This window comes from Aquarana catesbeiana, linkage group LG01 (assembly GCF_042186555.1).
Source record: "Aquarana catesbeiana isolate 2022-GZ linkage group LG01, ASM4218655v1, whole genome shotgun sequence".
Lineage (NCBI taxonomy): Eukaryota > Metazoa > Chordata > Amphibia > Anura > Ranidae > Aquarana > Aquarana catesbeiana.
Window position 1 is genome coordinate 503,387,768 of NC_133324.1, and position 21,836 is coordinate 503,409,603.

General features: G+C 41.5%; 1 protein-coding gene across 5 annotated transcripts in view; it reads left to right on the top strand.

The window, feature by feature from the left end:
- Positions 1 to 21,836, top strand: part of USHBP1 (USH1 protein network component harmonin binding protein 1) — a 227,914-nt gene that overhangs the window by 169,943 nt on the left and 36,135 nt on the right. For 4 of the 5 annotated variants that reach the window (XM_073593094.1, XM_073593111.1, XM_073593085.1 and 1 more), the window contains 4 exons: positions 6,494 to 6,626; positions 9,316 to 9,574; positions 10,549 to 10,737; positions 16,341 to 16,435. In XM_073593094.1, the coding sequence (XP_073449195.1) occupies positions 6,494 to 6,626; positions 9,316 to 9,574; positions 10,549 to 10,737; positions 16,341 to 16,435 (676 nt within the window). The remainder of the gene's footprint in view (positions 1 to 6,493; positions 6,627 to 9,315; positions 9,575 to 10,548; positions 10,738 to 16,340; positions 16,436 to 21,836) is intronic. The other variant, XM_073593120.1, reaches the window with a different exon arrangement.

Below are 21,836 nucleotides of genomic sequence, written 5' to 3' on the forward strand. Positions count from 1 at the left end.
TGACAGGGGGTACAGGGGGGTGATCGGGGGGTGAAAAGTGTGCCTGCGTGTTCTACTGTAAGTGTAGTGTTGTGCAAACTCACATTGATGTCTACTCTCCTCGGCACCGGAACGAAAAAAAACAGCTCGAGCATCACTTCCTCTGCCTCTGTTTACATTACAGAGGAATGATCTCATTAGCCGGGAGCGATCGCGAAGGGGTGGCTACGAATGGATGGCCTCCCCCTCACCTCTGAGCGCCAGGGAACAAATGCCGGCCGCCCCTGGCACCGGGGGGGTCCAATTGGACCCCCCGCCCGCGGGAGGCAGATCACATACAGGTACATGATTCTGCCTGCCCGTGCCATTCTGCCGACGTACATCGTCGTGAGGCGGTCGGCAAGTGGTTAAGTGCAGCAGAAATTTTTGTGTAACCTTGGTCAGATCTGTGCCTTGCCATAATTCTGTCTCTGAGCTCTTCAGGCAGTTCCTTTTACCTCATGATTCTCATTTGCTCTCACATGCACTGTGAGCTGTAAGGTCTTATATAGACAGGTATGTGGCTTTCCTAATCAAGTCCAATCAGTATAATCAAACAGCTGGACTCAAATGAAGGTGTAGAACCATCTCAAGGATGATCAGAAGAAATGGACAGCACCTGAGTTAAATATATGAGTGTCATAGCAAAGGGTCTGAATACTTAGGACCATGTGATATTTCAGTTTTTCCTTTTTAATAAATCTGCAAAAATGTCAACAATTCTGTGTTTTTCTGTCAATATGGGGTGCTGTGTGTACATTAACCACTTAAGGACCGCCTCACGCCGATGTACGTCAGCAAGGTGGCACGGGCAGGCAGAATCACGTACATATACGTGATCTGCCTCCCACGGGCGGGGGGTCCGATTGGACCCCCCCCCCGGTGCCTGAGGTGGTCCGCTTTTGTCCAGCAGCGATCGGAGGTGAGGGGGAGACCATCCATTCGTGGCCCCCGCCTCGCCGCCGGCCAATCAGATCATTCCTCTGCTGCTGTATGCTAAACAGCAGCAAAGGAAATTATGTCATCTCTCCTCGGCTCGGTATTTTCCGTTCCGACGCCGAGGAGAGAAGACTGCACTGTGAGTGAAAACACTACACACACACAGTAGAACATGCCAGGCACACAATACACCCCCCTTTACCCCCCGATCACCCCCAATCACCCCTCTCCCCCCCTGTCACACTGACACCAAGCAGTTTTTTTTTTTTTTTGATTACTGCATGGTGTCAGTTTGTGACAGTTAGTGTGGTGGGACAGTTACTGTTAGCCCCCTTTAGGTCTAGGGTACCCCCCTAACCCCCCTAATAAAGTTTTAACCCCTTTATCACCCCCCGTCGCCAGTGTCGCTAAGCGATAATTTTTCTGATCGCTGTATTAGTGTCGCTGGTGATGCTAGTTAGGGAGGTAAATATTTAGGTTCACCGTCAGCGTTTTATAGCGACAGGGACCCCCATATACTACTGAATAAATGTTTTAACCCCTTGATTGCCCCCTAGTTAACCCTTTCACCACTGATCACCGTATAACTGTTACGGGTGACGCTGGTTAGTTCGTTTATTTTTTATAGTGTCAGGGCACCCGCCGTTTATTACCGAATAAAGGTTTAGCCCCCTGATCGCCCGGCGGTGATATGCGTCGCCCCACGCAGCGTCAGATTAGCGCCAGTACCGCTAACACCCACGCACGCAGCATACGCCTCCCTTAGTGGTATAGTATCTGTACGGATCAATATCTGATCCGATCAGATCTATACTAGCGTCCCCAGCAGATTAGGGTTCCCAAAAACGCAGTGTTAGCGGGATCAGCCCAGATACCTGCTAGCACCTGCATTTTGCCCCTCCGCCCGGCCCAGCCCAGCCCACCCAAGTGCAGTATCGATCGATCACTGACACTTACAAAACACTAAACACATAACTGCAGCATTCGCAGAGTCAGGCCTGATCCCTGCGATTGCTAACAGTTTTTTTGGTAGCATTTTGGTGAACTGGCAAGCACCAGCCCCAGGCAGCGTCAGGTTAGCGCCAGTACCGCTAACACCCACGCACGCACCGTACACCTCCCTTAGTGGTATAGTATCTGGACGGATCAATATCTGATCCGATCAGATCTATACTAGCATCCCCAGCAGTTTAGGGTTCCCAAAAACGCAATGTTAGCGGGATCAGCCCAGATACCTGCTAGCACCTGTGTTTTGCCACTCCGCCCGGCCCAGCCCAGCCCACCCAAGTGCAGTATCGATCGATCACTGTCACTTACAAAACACTAAACGCATAACTGCAGCGTTCGCAGAGTCAGGCCTGATCCCTGCGATCCCTAACAGTTTTTTTGGTAGCGTTTTGTTGAACTGGCAAGCACCAGCGGCCTAGTACACACCAGTCGTAGTCAAACCAGCCCTGCAGTAACACTTGGTGACGTGGCGAGTCCCATAAGTGCAGTTCAAGTTGGTGAGGTGGCAAGTACAAGTAGTGTCCCGCTGCCACCAAGAAGAAGACAAACACAGGCCCGTCGTGCCCATAATGCCCTTCCTGCTGCATTCGCCAATCCTAATTGGGAACCCACCACTTCTGCAGCACCCGTACTTCCCCCATTCACATCCCCAACCAAATGCAGTCGGCTGCATGAGAGGCATTTTTATGTCCTCCCGAGTACCCCTACCCAACAAACCCCCCAAAAAAGATGTTGTTTCTGCAGCAAGCGCGGATATAGGCGTGACACCCGCTATTATTGTCCCTCCTGTCCTGACAATCCTGGTCTTTGCGTTGGTGAATTTTTTGAACGCTACCATTCACTAGTTGAGTATTAGCGTAGGGTACAGCATTGCACAGACTAGGCACACTTTCACAGGGTCTCCCAAGATGCCATCGCATTTTGAGAGACCCGAACCTGGAACCGGTTACAGTTATAAAAGTTAGTTACAAAAAAAAGTGTAAAAAAAAATATATATATATAAAATTTAAAAAAAATAGTTGTTGTTTTATTGTTCTCTCTCTCTCTATTCTCTCTCTATTGTTCTGCTCTTTTTTACTGTATTCTATTCTGCAATGTTTTATTGTTGTTATGTTTTATCATGTTTACTTTTCAGGTATGAAATTTTTTATACTTTACCGTTTACTGTGTTTTATTGTTAACCATTTTTTTGTCTTCAGGTACGCCATTCACGACTTTGAGTGGTTATACCAGAATTATGCCTGCAGGTTTAGGTATCATCTTGGTATCATTCTTTTCAGCCAGCGGTCGGCTTTCATGTAAAAGCAATCCTAGCGGCTAATTAGCCTCTAGACTGCTTTTACAAGCAGTGGGAGGGAATGTCCCCCCCCCACCGTTTTCTGTGTTTTTCTCTGGCTCTCCTGTCTCAACAGGGAACCTGAGAATGCAGCCGGTGATTCAGCCAGCTGACTATAGAGCTGATCAGAGACCAGAGTGGCTCCAAACATCTCTATGGCCTAAGAAACCAGAATCTACGAGCATTTCATGACTTAGATTTCGCCGGATGTAAACAGCGCCATTGGGAAATTGGGAAAGCATTTTATCACACCAATCTTGGTGTGGTCAGATGCTTTGAGGGCAGAGGAGAGATCTAGGGTCTAATAGACCCCAATTTTTTCAAAAAAGAGTACCTGTCACTACCTATTGCTATCATTTACATTTCCTGAGATAACAAAAATGATTTAAAAAAAAAATAATGAAAGGAACAGTTTAAAAATAAGATAAAAAAGCAAAAAAATAATAAATAAAAAAAAAAAAAAAGCACCCCTGTCCCCCCCCCCCTGCTCTTGCGCAAAGGCGAACCCAAGCGTCGGTCTGGCGTCAAATGTAAACAGCAATTGCACCATGCATGTGAGGTGTCACCACGAACGTCAGATCGAGGGCAGTAATTTTAGCAGTAGACATCCTCTGTAAATCTAAAGTGGTAACCTGTAAAGGCTTTTAAAGGCTTTTAAAAATGTATTTAGTTTGTCGCCACTGCATGTTTGTGCGCAATTTTAAAGCATGTCATGTTTGGTATTCATGTACTCGGCCTAAGATCATCTTTTTTATTTCATCAAACATTTGGGCAATATAGTGTGTTTTAGTGCATTAAAATTTTAAAAAGTGTGTTTATTCCCCCAAAAATGCGTTTGAAAAATCGCTGCGCAAATACTGTGTGAAAAAAAAATGAAACACCCACCATTTTAATCTGTAGGGCATTTGCTTTAAAAAAATATATAATGTTTGGGGGTTCAAAGTAATTTTCTTGCAAAAAAAAAATAATTTTTTCATGTAAACAAAAAGTGTCAGAAAGGGCTTTGTCTTCAAGTGGTTAGAAGAGTGGGTGATGTGTGACATAAGCTTCTAAATGTTGTGCATAAAATGCCAGGACAGTTCAAAACCCCCCCGAATGACCCCATTTTGGAAAGTAGACACCCCAAGCTATTTGCTGAGAGGCATGTCGAGTCCATGGAATATTTTATATTGTGACACAAGTTGCGGGAAAGAGACAATTTTTTTTTTTTTTTTTTGCACAAAGTTGTCACTAAATGATATATTGCTCAAACATGCCATGGGAATATGTGAAATTACACCCCAAAATACATTCTGTTGCTTCTCCTGAGTACGGGGATACCACATGTGTGAGACTTTTTGGGAGCCTAGCCGCGTACGGGACCCCGAAAACCAAGCACCGCCTTCAGGCTTTCTAAGGGCGTAAATTTTTGATTTCACTCTTCACTGCCTATCACAGTTTCGGAGGCCATGGAATGCCCAGGTGGCATAAAACCCCCCCAAATGACCCCATTTTGGAAAGTAGACACCCCAAGCTATTTGCTGAGACGTATAGTGAGTATTTTGCAGACCTCACTTTTTGTCACAAAGTTTTGAAAATTGAAAAAAGAAAAAAAAAAAAAAGTTTTTTTCTTGTCTTTCTTCATTTTCAAAAACAAATGAGAGCTGCAAAATACTCACCATGCCTCTCAGCAAATAGCTTGGGGTGTCTACTTTCCAAAATGGGGTCATTTGGGGGGTTTTGTGCCACCTGGGCATTCCATGGCCTCCGAAACTGTGATAGGCAGTGAAGAGTGAAATCAAAAATTTACACCCTTAGAAATCCTGAAGGCGGTGATTGGTTTTCGGGGCCCTGTACGCAGCTAGGCTCCCAAAAAGTCCCACACATGTGGTATCCTCATACTCAGGAGAAGCAGCTAAATGTATTTTGGGGTGCAATTCCACATATGTCCATGGCCTGTGTGAGCAATATATCATTTAGTGACAACTTTGTGCAAAAAAAAAAAATTGTCACTTTCCCGCAACTTGTGTCAAAATATAAAATATTCCAAGGACTCAACATGCCTCTCAGCAAATAGCTTGGGGTGTCTACTTTCCAAAATGGGGTCATTTGGGGGGGGGTTGTGCCATCTGGGCATTTTATGGCCTTCAAAACTGTGATAGGTAGTGAGGAGTGAAATCACAAATGTACGCCCTTAGAAATCTTGAAGGCGGTGATTGGTTTTCGGGGCCCTGTATGCGGCTAGGCTCCCAAAAAGTCCCACACATGTGGTATCCCTGTACTCAGGAGAAGCAGCTGAATGTATTTTGGGGTGCAATTCCACATATGCCCATGGCCTGTGTGAGCAATATAACATTTAGTGACAACTTTTTGTAATTTTTTTTTTGTCATTATTCAATCACTTGGGACAAAAAAAATTAATATTCAATGGGCTCAACATGCCTCTCAGCAAGCAATTTCCTTGGGGTGTCTACATTCCAAAATGGGGTCATTTGGGGGGGTTTTGTACTGCCCTGCCATTTTAGCACCTCAAGAAATGACATAGGCAGTCATAAACTAAAAGCTGTGTAAATTCCAGAAAATGTACCCTAGCTTGTAGACGCTATAACTTTTGCGCAAACCAATAAATATACGCTTATTGACATTTTTTTTACCAAAGACATGTGGCCGAATACATTTTGGCCTAAATGTATGACTAAAATTGAGTTTATTGGATTTTTTTTATAACAAAAAGTAAAAAATATCATTTTTCTATTCACCTGCTCTGTGTAATAGTATTGCACTGAGCGTTCCAAACCTCCTCTGCTGGGGTCTCCTGTCAGCGCTCTCTGCTCCTCTTTTTCTGTGCCTACCCCAAATAACAAGCGGCTTGCCATTGGGCAGATATGTAGGCTTGCTCCCGAGTTGGGCTGTGTGTGTCTATAGACACTTATATCCCGTTTTGGTCCCACCCCTGCTCTCTGCTCACAGGACTTGACTGACAACAGCAGGAGCCAATGGCGCTGCTGCACAAACATTCTGTGAGAAGAAAAAGACAGTGGAAAAGAACCACTTTAACTTGACAGTCTGAACAGGATGCTGAAAATCATATGCGTAAGAACACTTCTTTTGTTGCAATCTCCAATATTTGTGCAAATAGTTGGTTAAGTTCCTTTGCCTGAGAAAATATTGGATCATAGGAGACTTATTTATGTTTTTTCCTTTTGCATAAAGGTTGGAACCTGCTACCAAAAGACTTGGAAATAAAAACTAAGCTGTTCATGATGGAGATAAGGAAGAGTTTCTGGAGAGAAGGTCCTAATCTAGAATTGGAAAAAAGAAGCACAGAGGACAAAGCGATATACAGGTAATAGGTAGCTACTGTAAATTGTTCACTTAAAGTGACATTAAAGGTTTGTTTTTTCAATTTTTTTTTTTTTTATACAAACATGTTATACTTACCTGCTCTGTATAATGGTTTTGCACAAAGCTGCCCCGATCCTCCTCTTCTTGGGTCCCCCACCAGCACTCCTGGCTCCTCCCTCCTGCCTAGTGCCCTCATAGCAAGCAGCTTGTGTGCGCTCCCAAGCCACTGTGTCTATTTACACACAGAGCATGGCTCTGCCTCGCCCCTCCCCCCCATCCTCATTGGCTCACTGGCTGTGATTGATAGTAATGGGAGCCAATGGCTACCACTGCTGTCTCAGTCAGTGAGGAGGAAGAGACCCAGGAGAGCGGAGGCTCTCATGCACATCGCTGGTTAGAAATAGGGCATAGAATGCATGAAGCTAAAAAACGTTGAGCCAACCACTTTAACAAAATACAAAACGTAGTAACATTTATTATGTATGGTTCTGGTCCTAATGCATCATTTATTTTTATATGTGCATTCATATTATTTCTTATAGCTTTTCTAAATGCAAACATGTAAATTAGATTACAAGAGGTGTTGTTATGTCATGTTTGCATGGATTTTGTAAATAATGGAATTATTAAATATTGGTAGTCTCTAAAGTAAATAGCTACCTACAACCACAGAGGTGGGCAAAGTAAAATTATGGTATGGATTACGTGAGAGCATAGTACCGCATGGCTAGCAATGAACTAAAAAGTAAGCAGCAAAAATTGTTACACTGACATGCCTTATCCCAGTTTGCGCAAAGTGTGGTTCAGTTGGGAATTTCACCTGATTGGCTTGGTTTAGTTATCTGAGTCATACAGTACATATCGGTGATCTTGATAACTAAATTTTTATATCTGCTAAAAGTATGAACATTTGGTCTTTCTAGAGGTCTTAGGCAGCTCATAGATGATTCAGATTTTTTTTGTTCAACCAGTGTGTGGAACAAAAAAAAAAGACTTCCGCACCATCAGAATACACTGAAAAGAGCTACTGGCTGTTGCTGGCGGCTCTGAACGAGAGGAAATTTTCTAACAGGGTGGTTGTACAGAAGTCGATTGGTAGATTGACTTCTGTATAACCACCCTGCCCTTACATAGATCGAAATTCTGGCAGTCCTTACTGAACCTCCTGAATTTCGATCCAGACTTACTGTTCATTTACAAAGCCAGGACAAGTGGAATAAAAAGGTTTTTATGCTATGTTGTAGCAAATTAAGTAATAGTGCCTGTACAAAAGAGAGCTTTTCTGTTGCATCTGGTTCAGGACATATTTGAAACCCTGGAAGGAATAGGGCAAGATTCAGATAACAATACAGCTACTGCATAAGCAGACTAAGTGCGCAGTTTTGGCCAAGGAAAAAAAAAAAACTTTTGATGTTTAGACAACCTACTCAAGAAGTGAGAGAAACAACTGACAGTAATGTGACCAGGTTTAAAGGTCTAACAAAATCTTGAATTATAGAACATTAAAAGAGGAATTGATCAGAGATTAAGCTACCGAGAAATGCACCTTTCAGCAAAAGACCGCTTAGAGAACCTAATCTACAGTAACAGTAGTTTGCAAAAGATTGTAAGGACTAAATTATCTGAGCTGGGCCAATCTTGCTCTGGGCAAAGCATAGACTCATTATATTGTACCCTAAGGCTCCATTCACACTAGCGCGTTTTTTGATGCATTTTGCATTTTGCAGAAATGCACGGGAATTTTTTAACATGGCTTCCTATGGAACATGTTCACATCAATGCCTTTTTGTTTCTCTGCATTTTTGGAAAGGGTCAGGGACTTTTTTTCATGCAAAATGCAGCGTTTTGCATGTAATCGAATTCAATGGACAAGCATCAAAAACGCAAGTGCACCGTTTTTGCAGCGTTTTTGATGTGATGCGTTTTTGGTGCGTTTTTGCCGTTTTTTTATTTTTTTATTTTTTTTAAGACTGTAAAAAAAACTGTAAAAAAAAAAACGCAAAACGCAAATCGCGGCAAAAACGCCGCAAAAACACTGCTCAAAAACGTGGCAACCATGAAAAAAAAACCTCCAAAAACGCTCAAAAGCAACATGCATAGGTGTGAATCCAGCCTTAGGCTGGATTCACACCTATGCATTTTTGGTGCTTTTTGCATTTTGCAGATTTGCACTACAGTCCATTTAACATGGTTTACTATGGAACACGTTCTGTAGTGCAAATCTGCAAAATGCAAAAAGCACTAAAAATGCATAGGTGTGAATCCAGCCTGAGACATGATAATTGCCTGCTCTGGCTATTTTTAGGCCAAATTGGACTGCAAATTGATGTCCATGTGAAAAAAAGTTGGAAGGCTGCTTTGAGGGAAGAGTAGCAATTAGACAGATTACCTAGAAACTATGCAGATCACTGTTGTTCTTCACTGGTAACCTGGCACTGGCCTTCTGCTTTTAGCTCTTTGCCTTTTACCTCTCTTCTAAAACAAACTTGTAAGGCTGGTAGTAAGTGAATTAAAATTAGGGAACATATTCCCTTACAGAGTACATACATGTTCTGTATACAAACAGAATGCTATCCCATAGTCCATGTAAAGGTGTCCCACTGAAGACCACTACATATGAATGCAGCAGGTCCACAGTTACATATTTGAGTGGAAGAATTCAATTTTGTCCTTTGCCTAATTTCTTCTAGGCCTTATGCTCCTTGGCTTACTGAAGAAGATGAAAAGATGCTAAAAGATTATATCCAGTCTCTTAAGTGGGACCTGTCATCTGTTACAGTGTTGGAACACCTGGCTATTGATACTTCACATAGAAGGGAAGTTGCTCATTGTGCAGATATAATCAAGGCTAAGGTTGATGATGCCATCAAGGTCTCTGTGGAAGCTTCACCACACTTGCCAGAGAAACCTGGCAGACCACGGATATTGCAGGAATTGATGGATACTAAGGTAAAGAAATGTTCCTTATTAAAAGTGTGTTAACCCTATTGTCTCTCTTAGTAGAAACCTTTCATTAAAACAAGCAAGGTGAATCTGGGTAATGTAAAAAGCAATTCACCTTAGACATCAAACTGCAAATCCTTAAAGCTGCCTGAGATTCAGGTGGCGTTCATTCAGTACAATTTTTAACATGGTTTGGAAGCATCTAGTATTGTACAAGTCATACAACTAGTTTTGTAATTGTCAAAAATCAAAAATTAAAAAATGGAAAAATGTGCAAAGTCATGGTAAAATTATTGTCACATTCCTAAATCTGCATACATAAATATGAATCCCTTTTTCATTTTCCTTTATTTATATTTTTCCTCATCATTTAGGACCATGTCACGTGGTCGTTCCTGCTGCTGACAACACATTGTCAGCAACACAATCACTACAGAGACCTTCATGTACCTGCTTCTCATTAGCCTGCACAATAAATCTGCCATTTTTATTTAAATAATACCAGGTGATCCAGCAATGAATTTACTTGCTCAAGCACTTCCTGGTATAGGCTGAAAGTTTTGTTCCTTTGTTGTCAACCTGTCACATGCTTTCCTGGTGGACATTACTGGCAGCTTTGCAAAGGCAAAACATTATTTTATTTACTAAAACTGCAAAATCTGGTGTAGCTCTTCCTAGAAACCAATCAGTATCCAGGTTTTATTTCCAAAGCTTAATTGAACAAGCTACAGATAGAAGCTGATTTGCTATCATACACAGCTGCACCAAATTCTGAGTGCACCAGTTTTAGTAAATCTCCCCCACAGTGTGTTAGTACTCCAGCTAGTGTTTAGATCTACTTTAATACTGTGCTAACTCAATAATTATTCAATGTTTCTGTTGTATTGTTTCCATCTTAATATTCTTTCTGTATATTGGAGAATGTAAAAATTGACTAGTAGACAGTCACTGCATGTGGTTATATTTATCATCTTCCACAGAAGGGGCTATCTGAGCTGAAGGCCTGCCTTCAGTTACTACAGACAGAGAAGCGAGCCTTGGAACTGCAGTGTTTAACCCAGCAAGAACAGGAGAAAGCCTACATGCTCATTAGAGACCATCTGCAGTTGGAGCAGAGTGAATGGACAAATAGAGAAAAGGAATCTGCCTATGACAGGAAGGAAGAACAGGTGTGTCTGTTGGTTTAGTACGATTAAACAGCTTAATATATTGCCTGAAAGCAAATATTTACAATGAGTACTATACCTCACAGAAAAGAGGAAAGTAGAATCTGTGGCAAGGTTTTTAGAGGGAATATAACTTATAGCAAAATACCTGCGTGAGAAGAGATGAGCTATTCTCAATCACCTGGATGTACACTAGTTCCAAAGCAACAACTTTGTTGAAAAGGTACATGGGTGTATTACCCCAGTATTATCCCATTACTCATGAATTATGCAAAATCAATCTAAAGAATAAATTGCATTAATCCTTATTTATAAAACCTTTAAGTTCATGCTTAAATAAAAAGTCACATGCTGATATTTACAAAGCTAGAATCTGATCATTTGACTGGACTGCCACCTTGGAAGACAGGAGGAATGAAGCCTTTCCAAACATTTACAGGAAACCTTCAGTTGCCCATAGCTCTAGAATAACTGATTAAAAAGGTGGTTTCCACCGAAGGTAGCCTTTCCTAAGTTCATTATTTCATTTTATGCTCAAACTGAATTGGCCAAGTCTGTGGCATCTTCTCTGAAATAAATAACGGGATTTTGTGGGGTTTGTTACAAGAAAACCAATATTACTTGAATTTTTAATCAAGATCCTTTGTTCCTATATAATTAAAAAACAAAGATGGCAGCCAGTAAGACTGCATTGATGTTCAAAGCTATGCTATGTGAATAGCTGTCATGGTCTGAATGGTTGCTGTTGGTTACAAGTCATTTTCGGTACAAAGAAAGCCCTTTTTTCAGTAATGATCAGTTTACCCCAATTACTATGTTTATCATGCTTCATTGCCTGTCTTTTTTTTTTAAATGATTGGTTGGCATTTGTGGAACATACAGAAAATCAAACAGCAATTGTATACTGTCTGTGTCCTGAAAGTTCAATTGAATTACATCAGGCATCATTTTTTTAGTGAAATTACATTGAACCTAAAAACTGTTTGATAAGTATAGCTAATGAAATGCAGCTTAGTTGAATTGTTGCTCTCTTATATGAACCATTTGTTCAAGAGTTTAAAAAAATGTTGCTAGTGAGTTTAGCTAAACAAACTGATTGACCTTTTCACTGACAAACCACATTCACAGAGTTGACAGTGTTGCTGAATGGAAACCTGTCACAGCTATATTTGCTGACTGAAGTTACAAGTGCTGAAGGGTCATCCTTATTCTTGCTTTACCACTTAGTTTGCCTCATTTAATAATAGGAATGAAATTGTGTTCATTGCAACTATGCAATAAATGATAAAAAAAAGCTCCCATATGGCTGTTCACTTTCGAAAATGTACCTTTACTTTTGAAAGCTTAGTGAATAAGGTGAAGCTGTGTTCATGTTAATCATCTAATCATGTCTAAACAGGAAGTTTTTTTCCCCTTGCACAAGATTGGGTATTCATACTGAACATTCACTATCCCTTTTAGTAAATCAAGTCCTATATATTTTAGCTTCCCCGCACATAATTGGATGGTTAAAGTGGACAGGTTCTTCTAGCACTTCTCATGTCCCATCCTGTTGATGGTTCTGCACTGAATACAGTAGAACGGTTAGAGACCAGCAGGCAGAGCGATTTTAGGGGATAGCTTCATCCCTGGAATGGAAAAGGGGGTTTAGAAGATTGCTGGACCACAGATTAAGTATAACTGGATGTACTTTGTTTCTTGGAAGCTTCTCCTCATCTCTCCCTTAGCCCGGGTTCACACCACAACGGGCTGCGGATCGCACAGGAGCGCTGTGCGTCCCTGTTCCCCGTTTCAGGGATGAATCAGGGCCGATTCTATGCCTGAATTTGGCCCTGAAACGCAGCCAAAGACGCACAGCGTTTTTGTGCAGTGCGCACCACAGCCGCCCCGGAGATATGTGAACTGGCTCCATAGGGAGCCAGTCACATTCTCCTGCTATGCGAATTAGAGGTGCGGAAACGCACCTCTAATTCGCATAGGTATGAACCCGGGCTTACTGTTACAGCAGTCTTTCTTCTCTGATGCCTGAGAGAAGAAGAGTCCATACCTCATTCTCAGCCCCCAGCTGTTTCCCTGAGCAATTTTTGATCGAACAACCTCACAGTCAAGACACCATCAATGCACCGTGACTGTGGACCCTCTTCTAAATCCGCAGCTCAGTGTTAAATCCACTGGCTCTCCTCTATAACCAGTGACACACCTCCAGCATCACAGTTGACAGAGTGCTGCCTAGATCAGGACATAGAGCAGCCTCCTACCCCCTTATCCTCATATCATATATTCTACCCCGTTTTAGCCCCTTAAATTGGGTCAACTTCTTAGGCATATCCACAATCGTCTCACATGCCTGGGAGCTCAAACAGGAAAAAATACCTTCCCCTCAAAAAGTAGATCTTTTAAATGGAGGATCCACCACATTCTGGACCAATTTGGTCCTCAAAGGAGGGACCTGGAACCTTATCTTTTAAAAGAATAGGCCAGTGTTTTTTTTTTTTATTATTTACAACTGTTTATATTGGGCATTATAGGTGGTAAATAAATGCAAAATCATGCCCACTGTTCCTCCCTACCATCCCAGGTGGATCTACTATCAATCTATTACTCTCTACAACTATTGTTTTTTTTCTTGCAGGATTCCTCAGGATCCCCCCTGTCATATCCTTTCCTTTAAAATCTTTCTACCAGGATCTCTGATTGTAAAATCTTCTAAGATCACAGTTTCACCTAATTCTGACCCTTGTCATCATCCACCTAGTATGACGACAATTTGAGATGTGTATGTGTTTCCAGATAACAAAAATGTAATCAATTAATCTTTTCCAAAAGAATGACCCCAGACCATTTTCCACTGTATATGAGCTTCTTCTCCCATTTTGACATAAAAAGGTTATCCATGCTGGGAGCATACTTAGCTCCCACAGCAACTCCTTTAATTGGTAAGAAATAATAATTCTTATACCAAAAACAATTCCTTCCCATTGCACACCCCAAACATTGCTTCAAAAAAATCAATCTGCTTTTCCTCCTGTTCTGACTTCCTCTGGAGTCTCCATTTTACTGCATCCAAACCATCACTGTTGGGTATTTGTGTATAATGAATTTATATTGATGGCAGCAAAAGTATGTTCATTATATGAGACCTCCTTCAACAAGGCATTCAGATGCCTGCTATCTTTTAAAAAGGAACGCGTATTTATCACTGAGGGTTGTAAATATATATCAATATATTCCCCTACATAGATGTCAAGGAGCCCATCCCAGGTATATATAATGGGCCTCTTTGGGGCTTGAGGTAGCAAATATCTTCCTTCTTTTTTAGTCAGTATACCTTCTCTCTTCCCATTCTCAATCAATGATTTTAATTCCTATGTGAACTTAAATTAGTAGAATAAAGGACACACATAGATTCCTGGAACAACTATTCTCCATGCATTCAATTGCATTGCAATTGGATGATATTAAAAATCGCAGCAGATGAAACAACCTTTCTTAATAAATCTGCTACAGCTTACTTACAACTTGATCAGGTGCACAGAACTCTAGGCCCTTGCAAGCTGACCCTTCCAGACCCCTGCAAGCTGCATCTCAGATAGCAAGGATAACTTGCCACAAATTTGTGGCAGTGTTGAATTTTAAGTCTGTTATCTGCTTCTCCACCTACCTACCTTAACTCATTAAGACCAAGCGTGTTTTATCCCAGGTAGGGAAGATATTGATAATATCTTTAGAACTGTAAATCTAAATTTATCATGCTGCCTCCACAAAGACTCAATGTTCAACAGGGTTAATTGACCATTCATTTGTGAGACCATGTTTCATGTACTGTAGCTCTAGGTAATAATCTGCGTAAATAGATTCAAGCTATCAATTCTATACCCCCATTGCAGTCAAAAAAAATTATTCCCTTTCTGACTTCTTTGAAATTACAAACAGCACCAGGCAGGGCTGCCCACTATCCCCCCTACTAATATTTGTCATAACCATGGAATCTCTCTTATGCACAGTTTGGGACTCCCTGTTCATCTACAGCTTTGCAACTTGATCTGGTCATCATAAAGTGGCTGCCTATGCCAACAATCTTCTCTTTTTACTTTCTCACCCCAAGACAACTCTTTCACTCTTACTAGTTGATTTCCTGAAAAAGAGGCCAGCGTGCTTGGAAAGCCTGCACAATCTATTTAGTTAACCAACAAATGGTATTGCCCTAAACCTAAACTAAACTAGTCAAGCTTACTTTCCAATCAGAAAATAAATGATACTAAACCTGAAGCAATTTGTGCCCTGACACCAGATAAAACCATACAAAAGAATTAAGGATAACATCCCCTACCCACATTAGATACCTAGGCATCAACATCCCCTGATTTTATTAAGATCTTTGACCTAAACATCAAACCACTCTTTTAAATCCTTTAAAATAAATTACCTTAGTGGATGGCACAAAACTGGCCACAATAACAATAACAATTATTATCTCACAATACTGCTATGTTTACTACAAACTCTCCCTATTTCCCTTACCCCTAAATGCTTTCTGAATGTTTGCTTTACACCATATTATTTTATTTGGGCTCAGAAGAAAAATAGACACCAAATCATGAAACTTCCAAACATTAAGGAAGAATTGAATTTCCAGAACCGGTCTGTTATTACAGAGCAGTTCTATCAGCCCATGTCCCCAAAATACCACCAAACAATGGATACAATTAAAACAGGATTCCACCCATCTTCCCCTAAATGGCCTACCCCGGGTTACAGACTTCACTTCCATCAATAGTCAAAAACGACACTCTTATCGGTCCCACTTTGACAGTAGTTTGTAAAACCTTTCAGATCTCCAAAACTTCTTTAATTTCTTATCAATGACCCTTTTCTAGTAATACTTTCCTTTAAACCTGGCTTTTCAGAGGTTATGTGTCTTAATGCCCAAGGGGGTGCCTTCATGGGCATTCATTTTACAAAAGATAACAGATTTACATCTCCAGGGTAATTCACGTCTACACTGGGTATGGAAGTCAAATTATGGCAGATTTTACAGCTCTGTCACTACATCCGCACTATCCAGAAGCAGGATTCTGTTTCATTTCCTCTCTCCATTTAAAATGTTATGTCTAAATTACTCCCCTTTACAACATTCACTCATGCTGGCACATTCTATTTTGCTGAATATGGAGGATAATTTCCTGCTTCATATATTCAAAGGTGGTAAAGAGATCTGGACCACCCTTTCTCACTCGAACAAACTAATCATATCATATTATTCAACTACAAGAGCACACTTACACATATTCCGGTAATGTCCACGCTTACAAAAATTTTGGAAATTGATGAAACTCGTCTTTACTTCCTCTTACACCTACTCACTACCTTTATGGGCAGAATTACTCCTTCTCTTTCCAGCTCCTATACAATATTTACAAAGGTAAGGGTTTCACTGGCTCTGGAGATGCAATGGCAGCCCCCATACTTCCCTCATGGCAGAGTCACTTAAAAATTGATCAAGAGAGTAAGGTTTCACTGCATAACTATAAACATACTGTATATCAAGACATTAAATATGTTTTATTCATTAGCAGTAAATGAAAGATCATTTGTTTTTGCTGCAGAAGAAGCACACGGGTCGCGATAGAATTTTGCAATGTCAAGGCAAGAAACTGCCATCTTCACCTGTTATGCAACAGCTACTAGAGTCTTTAAAACAGTATGTATGCTGAGTTTTTTTAAATTGTGTTTATCCACTATTTTTTTTAACAATCAGGAGTGCTTTATTAAAAAAGTATATACAGTACAATAAAATCTACAATCATCACATTTAATTGACAGTATGCATTGCATTCGTCTAGACACATCTTATCTCACTTTGGTAATGTCCTTTCAAGAAGACAGAAGGCGTTTGGCTTATTGAGAGAATGTCACGACCAGTAGTAAATTCAGCTTGAGAAGGGGGGGAAGGAAAGGGGGGGGGGAGGAAAGAGGGGGGGAAGGGGAGGAGGGGAAGGGAAGGGGAGAAGGGGGAGGGAGGGATGAAGAAAGAAGATGGGTGGGAGGAGGAGATAAATCCATCCCTGTAAGCCTTCATGCTAAGTTCAGCGAAGTAATAGACATATAGAACAACTGACTCAACTGCACTAGGAAGTCCAAGGCAACCACACTTTGTCAAACTTCCATGGGCATCCCCGGCTAATATACGTTAGTTTGTACAGAGGCAGGGCAGAATTACCTTTCTTTTCCCATGATGACAGAGTGGTGGTGGTGGGGGAGGGGGGGTAGGAGAAGACCATTGACAAAGGATCTCTTTTTTGGCATAGAAAAGAAGGAACGAGTTTAGAAGCTTACTGTGGTGCGGTCTCTGCTCGTCCTCATGGATTCCTAAGAGGGCCAGCTCAGGTGTCCTATGGACAAGGTCGACAATGCAGGGCAGTCCCAGAACATATGAAGATATGTACCCAGCTGCGTCAGACACCGGGGGCAGTGTGGGTCTTTATCAGAATATATCCTGGACAGTCTCACTGGGGTAAAGTAGACCTTATGTAGAAACTTTATTTGAATCAGTTTGTCCCCTGCCGAGACTACGAGCTTGGGACCTTGTTCCAAACAATCCACCCAATCTTCTTTATCCAGAGTAGGAATATCTAGCTTCCACATATCCCACAATCTGTCCAATTTGGGAGAGTCCTTGGGCAACAGAGTACTGTATAGGGCAGAGAGAGGCTTTTCCAAGTCACTACATGACAAGAGGTCCTCCACCGGGTCCAATTGTAGGAGTGGGGGCACAGGAAACTGGGCCCTGACTGCGTGACGCAACCGATCCCGGCCCCTTACCACGTGATCAGCTGTCAGCCAATGACAATGACAATGATGTAAACAAAAGCTAGGTAATCGTTTTTTTTTCTCCTCACGCTGACAGCGTGAGGAAAAAAAACAGTCGATCACCGGCTTATGTGCAAGGGACATCGGTCCCGAAGAGGAAGAGGCATTTCTGCCTCATCTGTGCCCACCAGTACCCCCTGCCAGTGCCACCTGCCATTGACACCTGCCAGTGCCCACCAGTGCCACCTATCAATGCCCATGAGTGCCACCTATCAATGCCCACAAATGCCACCTATCAATGCCCACCAGTGGTGCCAATCAGTGCCACCTAGCAGTGCTGCCTTTCAATGTAACCAACCAGTGCCGATCAGTGCTTATTATTAGTGCCCATCAGTGCCGCCTCATCAGCGTACATCAATGAAGGAGAAAAATTACCTGTTTGCAAAATTTTATAACAAAATATAAAAAAAAGAAAACATTTTTAAAAAATTTTGTCTTTTTAAATTTTTTTAACAAAAAATTAAAAACTGCAGAGGTGATCAAATACCACGAAAAGAAAGCTCTATTTGTGGGGAAAAAATGATAAAAATGTCATTTGGGTACAGTGTTGTATGACCGCGCAATTGTCAAAGTGCATCAGTGCAGAAAGCTGAAAATTGGTCTGGACAGGTGGGGGGTTTAAGTGCCCAGTAAGCAAGTGGTAAGAATGTACCCTGGCTCTTTCCAGTAGAAAATCTGTAAATTGCGAATATGTAAGTTGCATAACATTTGCGCAAACTGTTGCTACTATATAAATCCTGTATATTAAAGCGGAGTTCCACCCTATTTTGCATGCACGTTCGCATGTGTTGCTGATCACTCTGCCATTCCTTTTTGGATAGTGTAATTTAAAAAAAAATATAGTACCTTTGCTAAAAAAAAGCCCCACTTTCGTCCAAACCTTGCCACGGTGAAGTACGTCATATCCTTATTGCATTGGCTCCTGGGATACCAGTGTAATCAATCCCAGGAATCAATGGGCATCCTCCGCAGCTAGCATCACACTATTTCTAAACCTGAAATGATGCAGTTCTAGACTTCATTGTCTATGGCCATCGTAAAGTCCCACTGTACATGTGCGAGATCAGGAGGTGCTTGCTGGATAGCCAGCAGCAACTATTCCCGGAAGAGACTCCTAGTGGGTTTTAGATGCCCACACTCAGGATGGACACTTGCTGGATCAGGAGGGTACAGTGAGTACCAATAATTTTTAAAACATAATTGATGACTATCACGGGGGTGATTAAAAAAAAAAGAAGAAGGCTGGAACAGGCTGGAACTCCGCTTTAATAATAGAAATACCATGACATGAATAATTGTCATTAAAAACAGCACATTTGCAACATATATGCAGTGTTAATTTTGATGTCAAATTTCAATTTAGTTTTAGTCATGGTGTTTTGACTAAAATGCCATTTTAGTTTTAGTCGTATTTTTGTCATCTGAATTGTTTTAGTCGAATTTTAGTCAACTAAAATCTCCAGTACATTTTAGGCAACTAAAATCATTTTATTTGACTAAAATCTAATGGGTTTAGTTTAATTGTAATGCATTACTTAAAGAGAAGTATGGTATTTTTTTTTCAGTGCCATACTTACCTCGGTGGATGCAGCATTGGTACGATGCTGCATCTGTCCCCCGAGCCTCTGCGCTGTGAAACCGAGCAATCGAACACCGCCGATCGCTCGGTTCTCACAGCTTCCTGAGCAGAGAGCTGCTGATTGTCAATCAGCAGCTCTCCACTCTGTTCCTCCTCGCTCACTGGAGCGCTGAGCTGTGGAGGGGCGGGGAGCGGCCATCTCAGCTGAGAGACTGAGACGGGTGTCAGTCCAGGCACCTGGCAGATCCAGACTTCAATTGTCGGGATGACGCGGTGCCTGGACTGATTTCTGTGACATCAACAGAGAGTGGAATTTAGTCCGCTCTCTGCTGAAAATGGGTCACAGGAGTGCAAAAGGAATTGCACTCTTGTGATCCATAGGAGAAGCCCAGCTAAACGAGCTTTACTTCTCCTTTTAAGCATTTCTCTAGAATTTTCAAACTCATTATATACTTCTAAAGTAAAAATCTAATAACATGTTATTATTTATGGTATTAAGGTTTGAACATGCACTACAGACACAGATTTAGCCATTGTGATATATAACCAGTGTTAATTTTGACGTCAAATTACAATTTAGTTTTAGTCATAGGGGTTGATTTACAAAAACTGGAGAGTACAACATCTGGTGCAGCTCTGCATAATAACCAATCATCTAACTTCAGCTTGTTCAATTAAGTTATGGCAAAAAATCAGGGCAGCTGATTTCTAAGTAGAGCCGCACCAGATTTTGCACTGTCCAGTTTTAGTAAATCAGTTTTGATTAAAATGCCATTTTATTTTTAGTCGTATTTTAGTCATCTGAATAGTTTTAGTTTTAGTCATATTTTAGTTGACTTAAACAGTGTTTCATCAACTAAATTAACACTACATTCAGGAATAACATGTGGAGAAATATATAATTTTTCTTATTTGTAAGATAGCACAAGAATAGTTTTAATAAAGTGCATTGCACTGCTTGTGCTCCTTGAAAATTAATCAAGTGCTTTTCTAAAACAATGACCTAAACTATATTGTCAAAAGTATTGGGACACCTGCCTTTACACGCACATGAATTGTAATGGCATTCCAATCTTAGTCTGTAGGGTTCAACTCTACTGGGAAGACTGCCCACAAGTTTTAGGAATTCGGGAGTATGGGAGCTTAGGAGTGTGTCTATGGGAATGTTTGACCAGGGAGTTTCTGGTGGAGGAACTTGACTGGCCTGCACCTCAACCTGATAAAAACACCTTTGGGATGAATTAGAGCAGATACTGCGAGCCAGGCTTTCTCATCCACATCAGTGCCTGACCTCACAAATGCACTTAAGGAAGAATGGACAAACATTCCCATAGACACATATTTAAACTCAATATTGAACCCTACGGACTAAGACTGGAATGCAATTAAAGTTGATGTGCGTGTAGAGGCAGGTGTCCCAATACTTTTGACAATATAGTGTATTTACACTTACGTAAATTCACGTATCAATACATAAACCAACTCTAATGCCCCGATCGGACATTGATCGGACATTCCGACAACAAAATCCATGGATTTTTTCCGACAGATATTGGCTCAAACTTGTTTTGCATACACACGGTCGCACAAAGTTGTCGGAATTTCCGCTCGCAAAGAACGCGGTGACATACACCACGTACGACGAGACTAGAAAAGGCCATTTCAGAACCAAGCGCGGCACCCTTTGGGCTCCTTTTGCTAATCTCGTGTTAGTAAAAGTTTGGTGAGAGACGATTCGCGCTTTTTCAGACTCGTGGTTTTCAGATCGTTTTCTGCTGTTCAGTTTGTGCTTGTGGGTTTGTATCTGCTCTTCAGTGCGTACAGCAAGCTACGCGTGACTCAGTCATTGTGTTCTTGTTCGTTCATTACTGTTTTTCAGGTCGCTTTTCACAGGCCTTGCTGTTCTTCAGTGCGTTCTGTTACTTCGTTCTGAGCAGCCGACCATTTTCTAGCCATGTTGCGTATACGTACTCCTCGTAGAGTTCGTGCTGTGCAGGGGCTTGGTGTTGGGGTCCTTAACTTGACACAAGTCCAGTCCATGAACAGGGTGGGAATTGGTTGCTTCAGCGTGACCAGTTCTGTCATATGCCTTTGCTCCGTGAGATCTGTGAGAATAATCCTGATGATTTCAGGAACTTTCTCCGGATGACAGTATTTCACCGTTTGTTGGCTTTGCTGACCCCTTATATTAGCAGGCAGGATACCTGCATGAGGCAAGCCATCACTCCGGAGCAGAGGCTCGTCGCCACCCTGTGGTACTTGGCGACGGGGAGAAGCCTGCAGGACTTGAAGTTCTCGACAGGCATCTACCCCCCGGCTCTTGGGATCATTATCCCATAGACCTGTTCTGCCATCATCCAGGTCCTGCAGAAGGAGTATATTAAGGTAAGATTTTTCGCGTTTAATATCACATTTTATTGTATATAATGTTTGCTAATATTTTGTATTTCTTTCCTCATTCCCTAATTACCATGATTGTAATATGCTGTGAATGTCCCCTTTGTCCTCATACATGCTGGATTTTTATGTAATTATTTTTTTTGTGCTTCATACATATTTGCCTTCACTTACCTCCCCAGCATGGTCTCCTGGCCCTATATTCACCTCATGTAGTCACTTAACAATGTATTTTATCAGCTCTATAGTAGTGCTT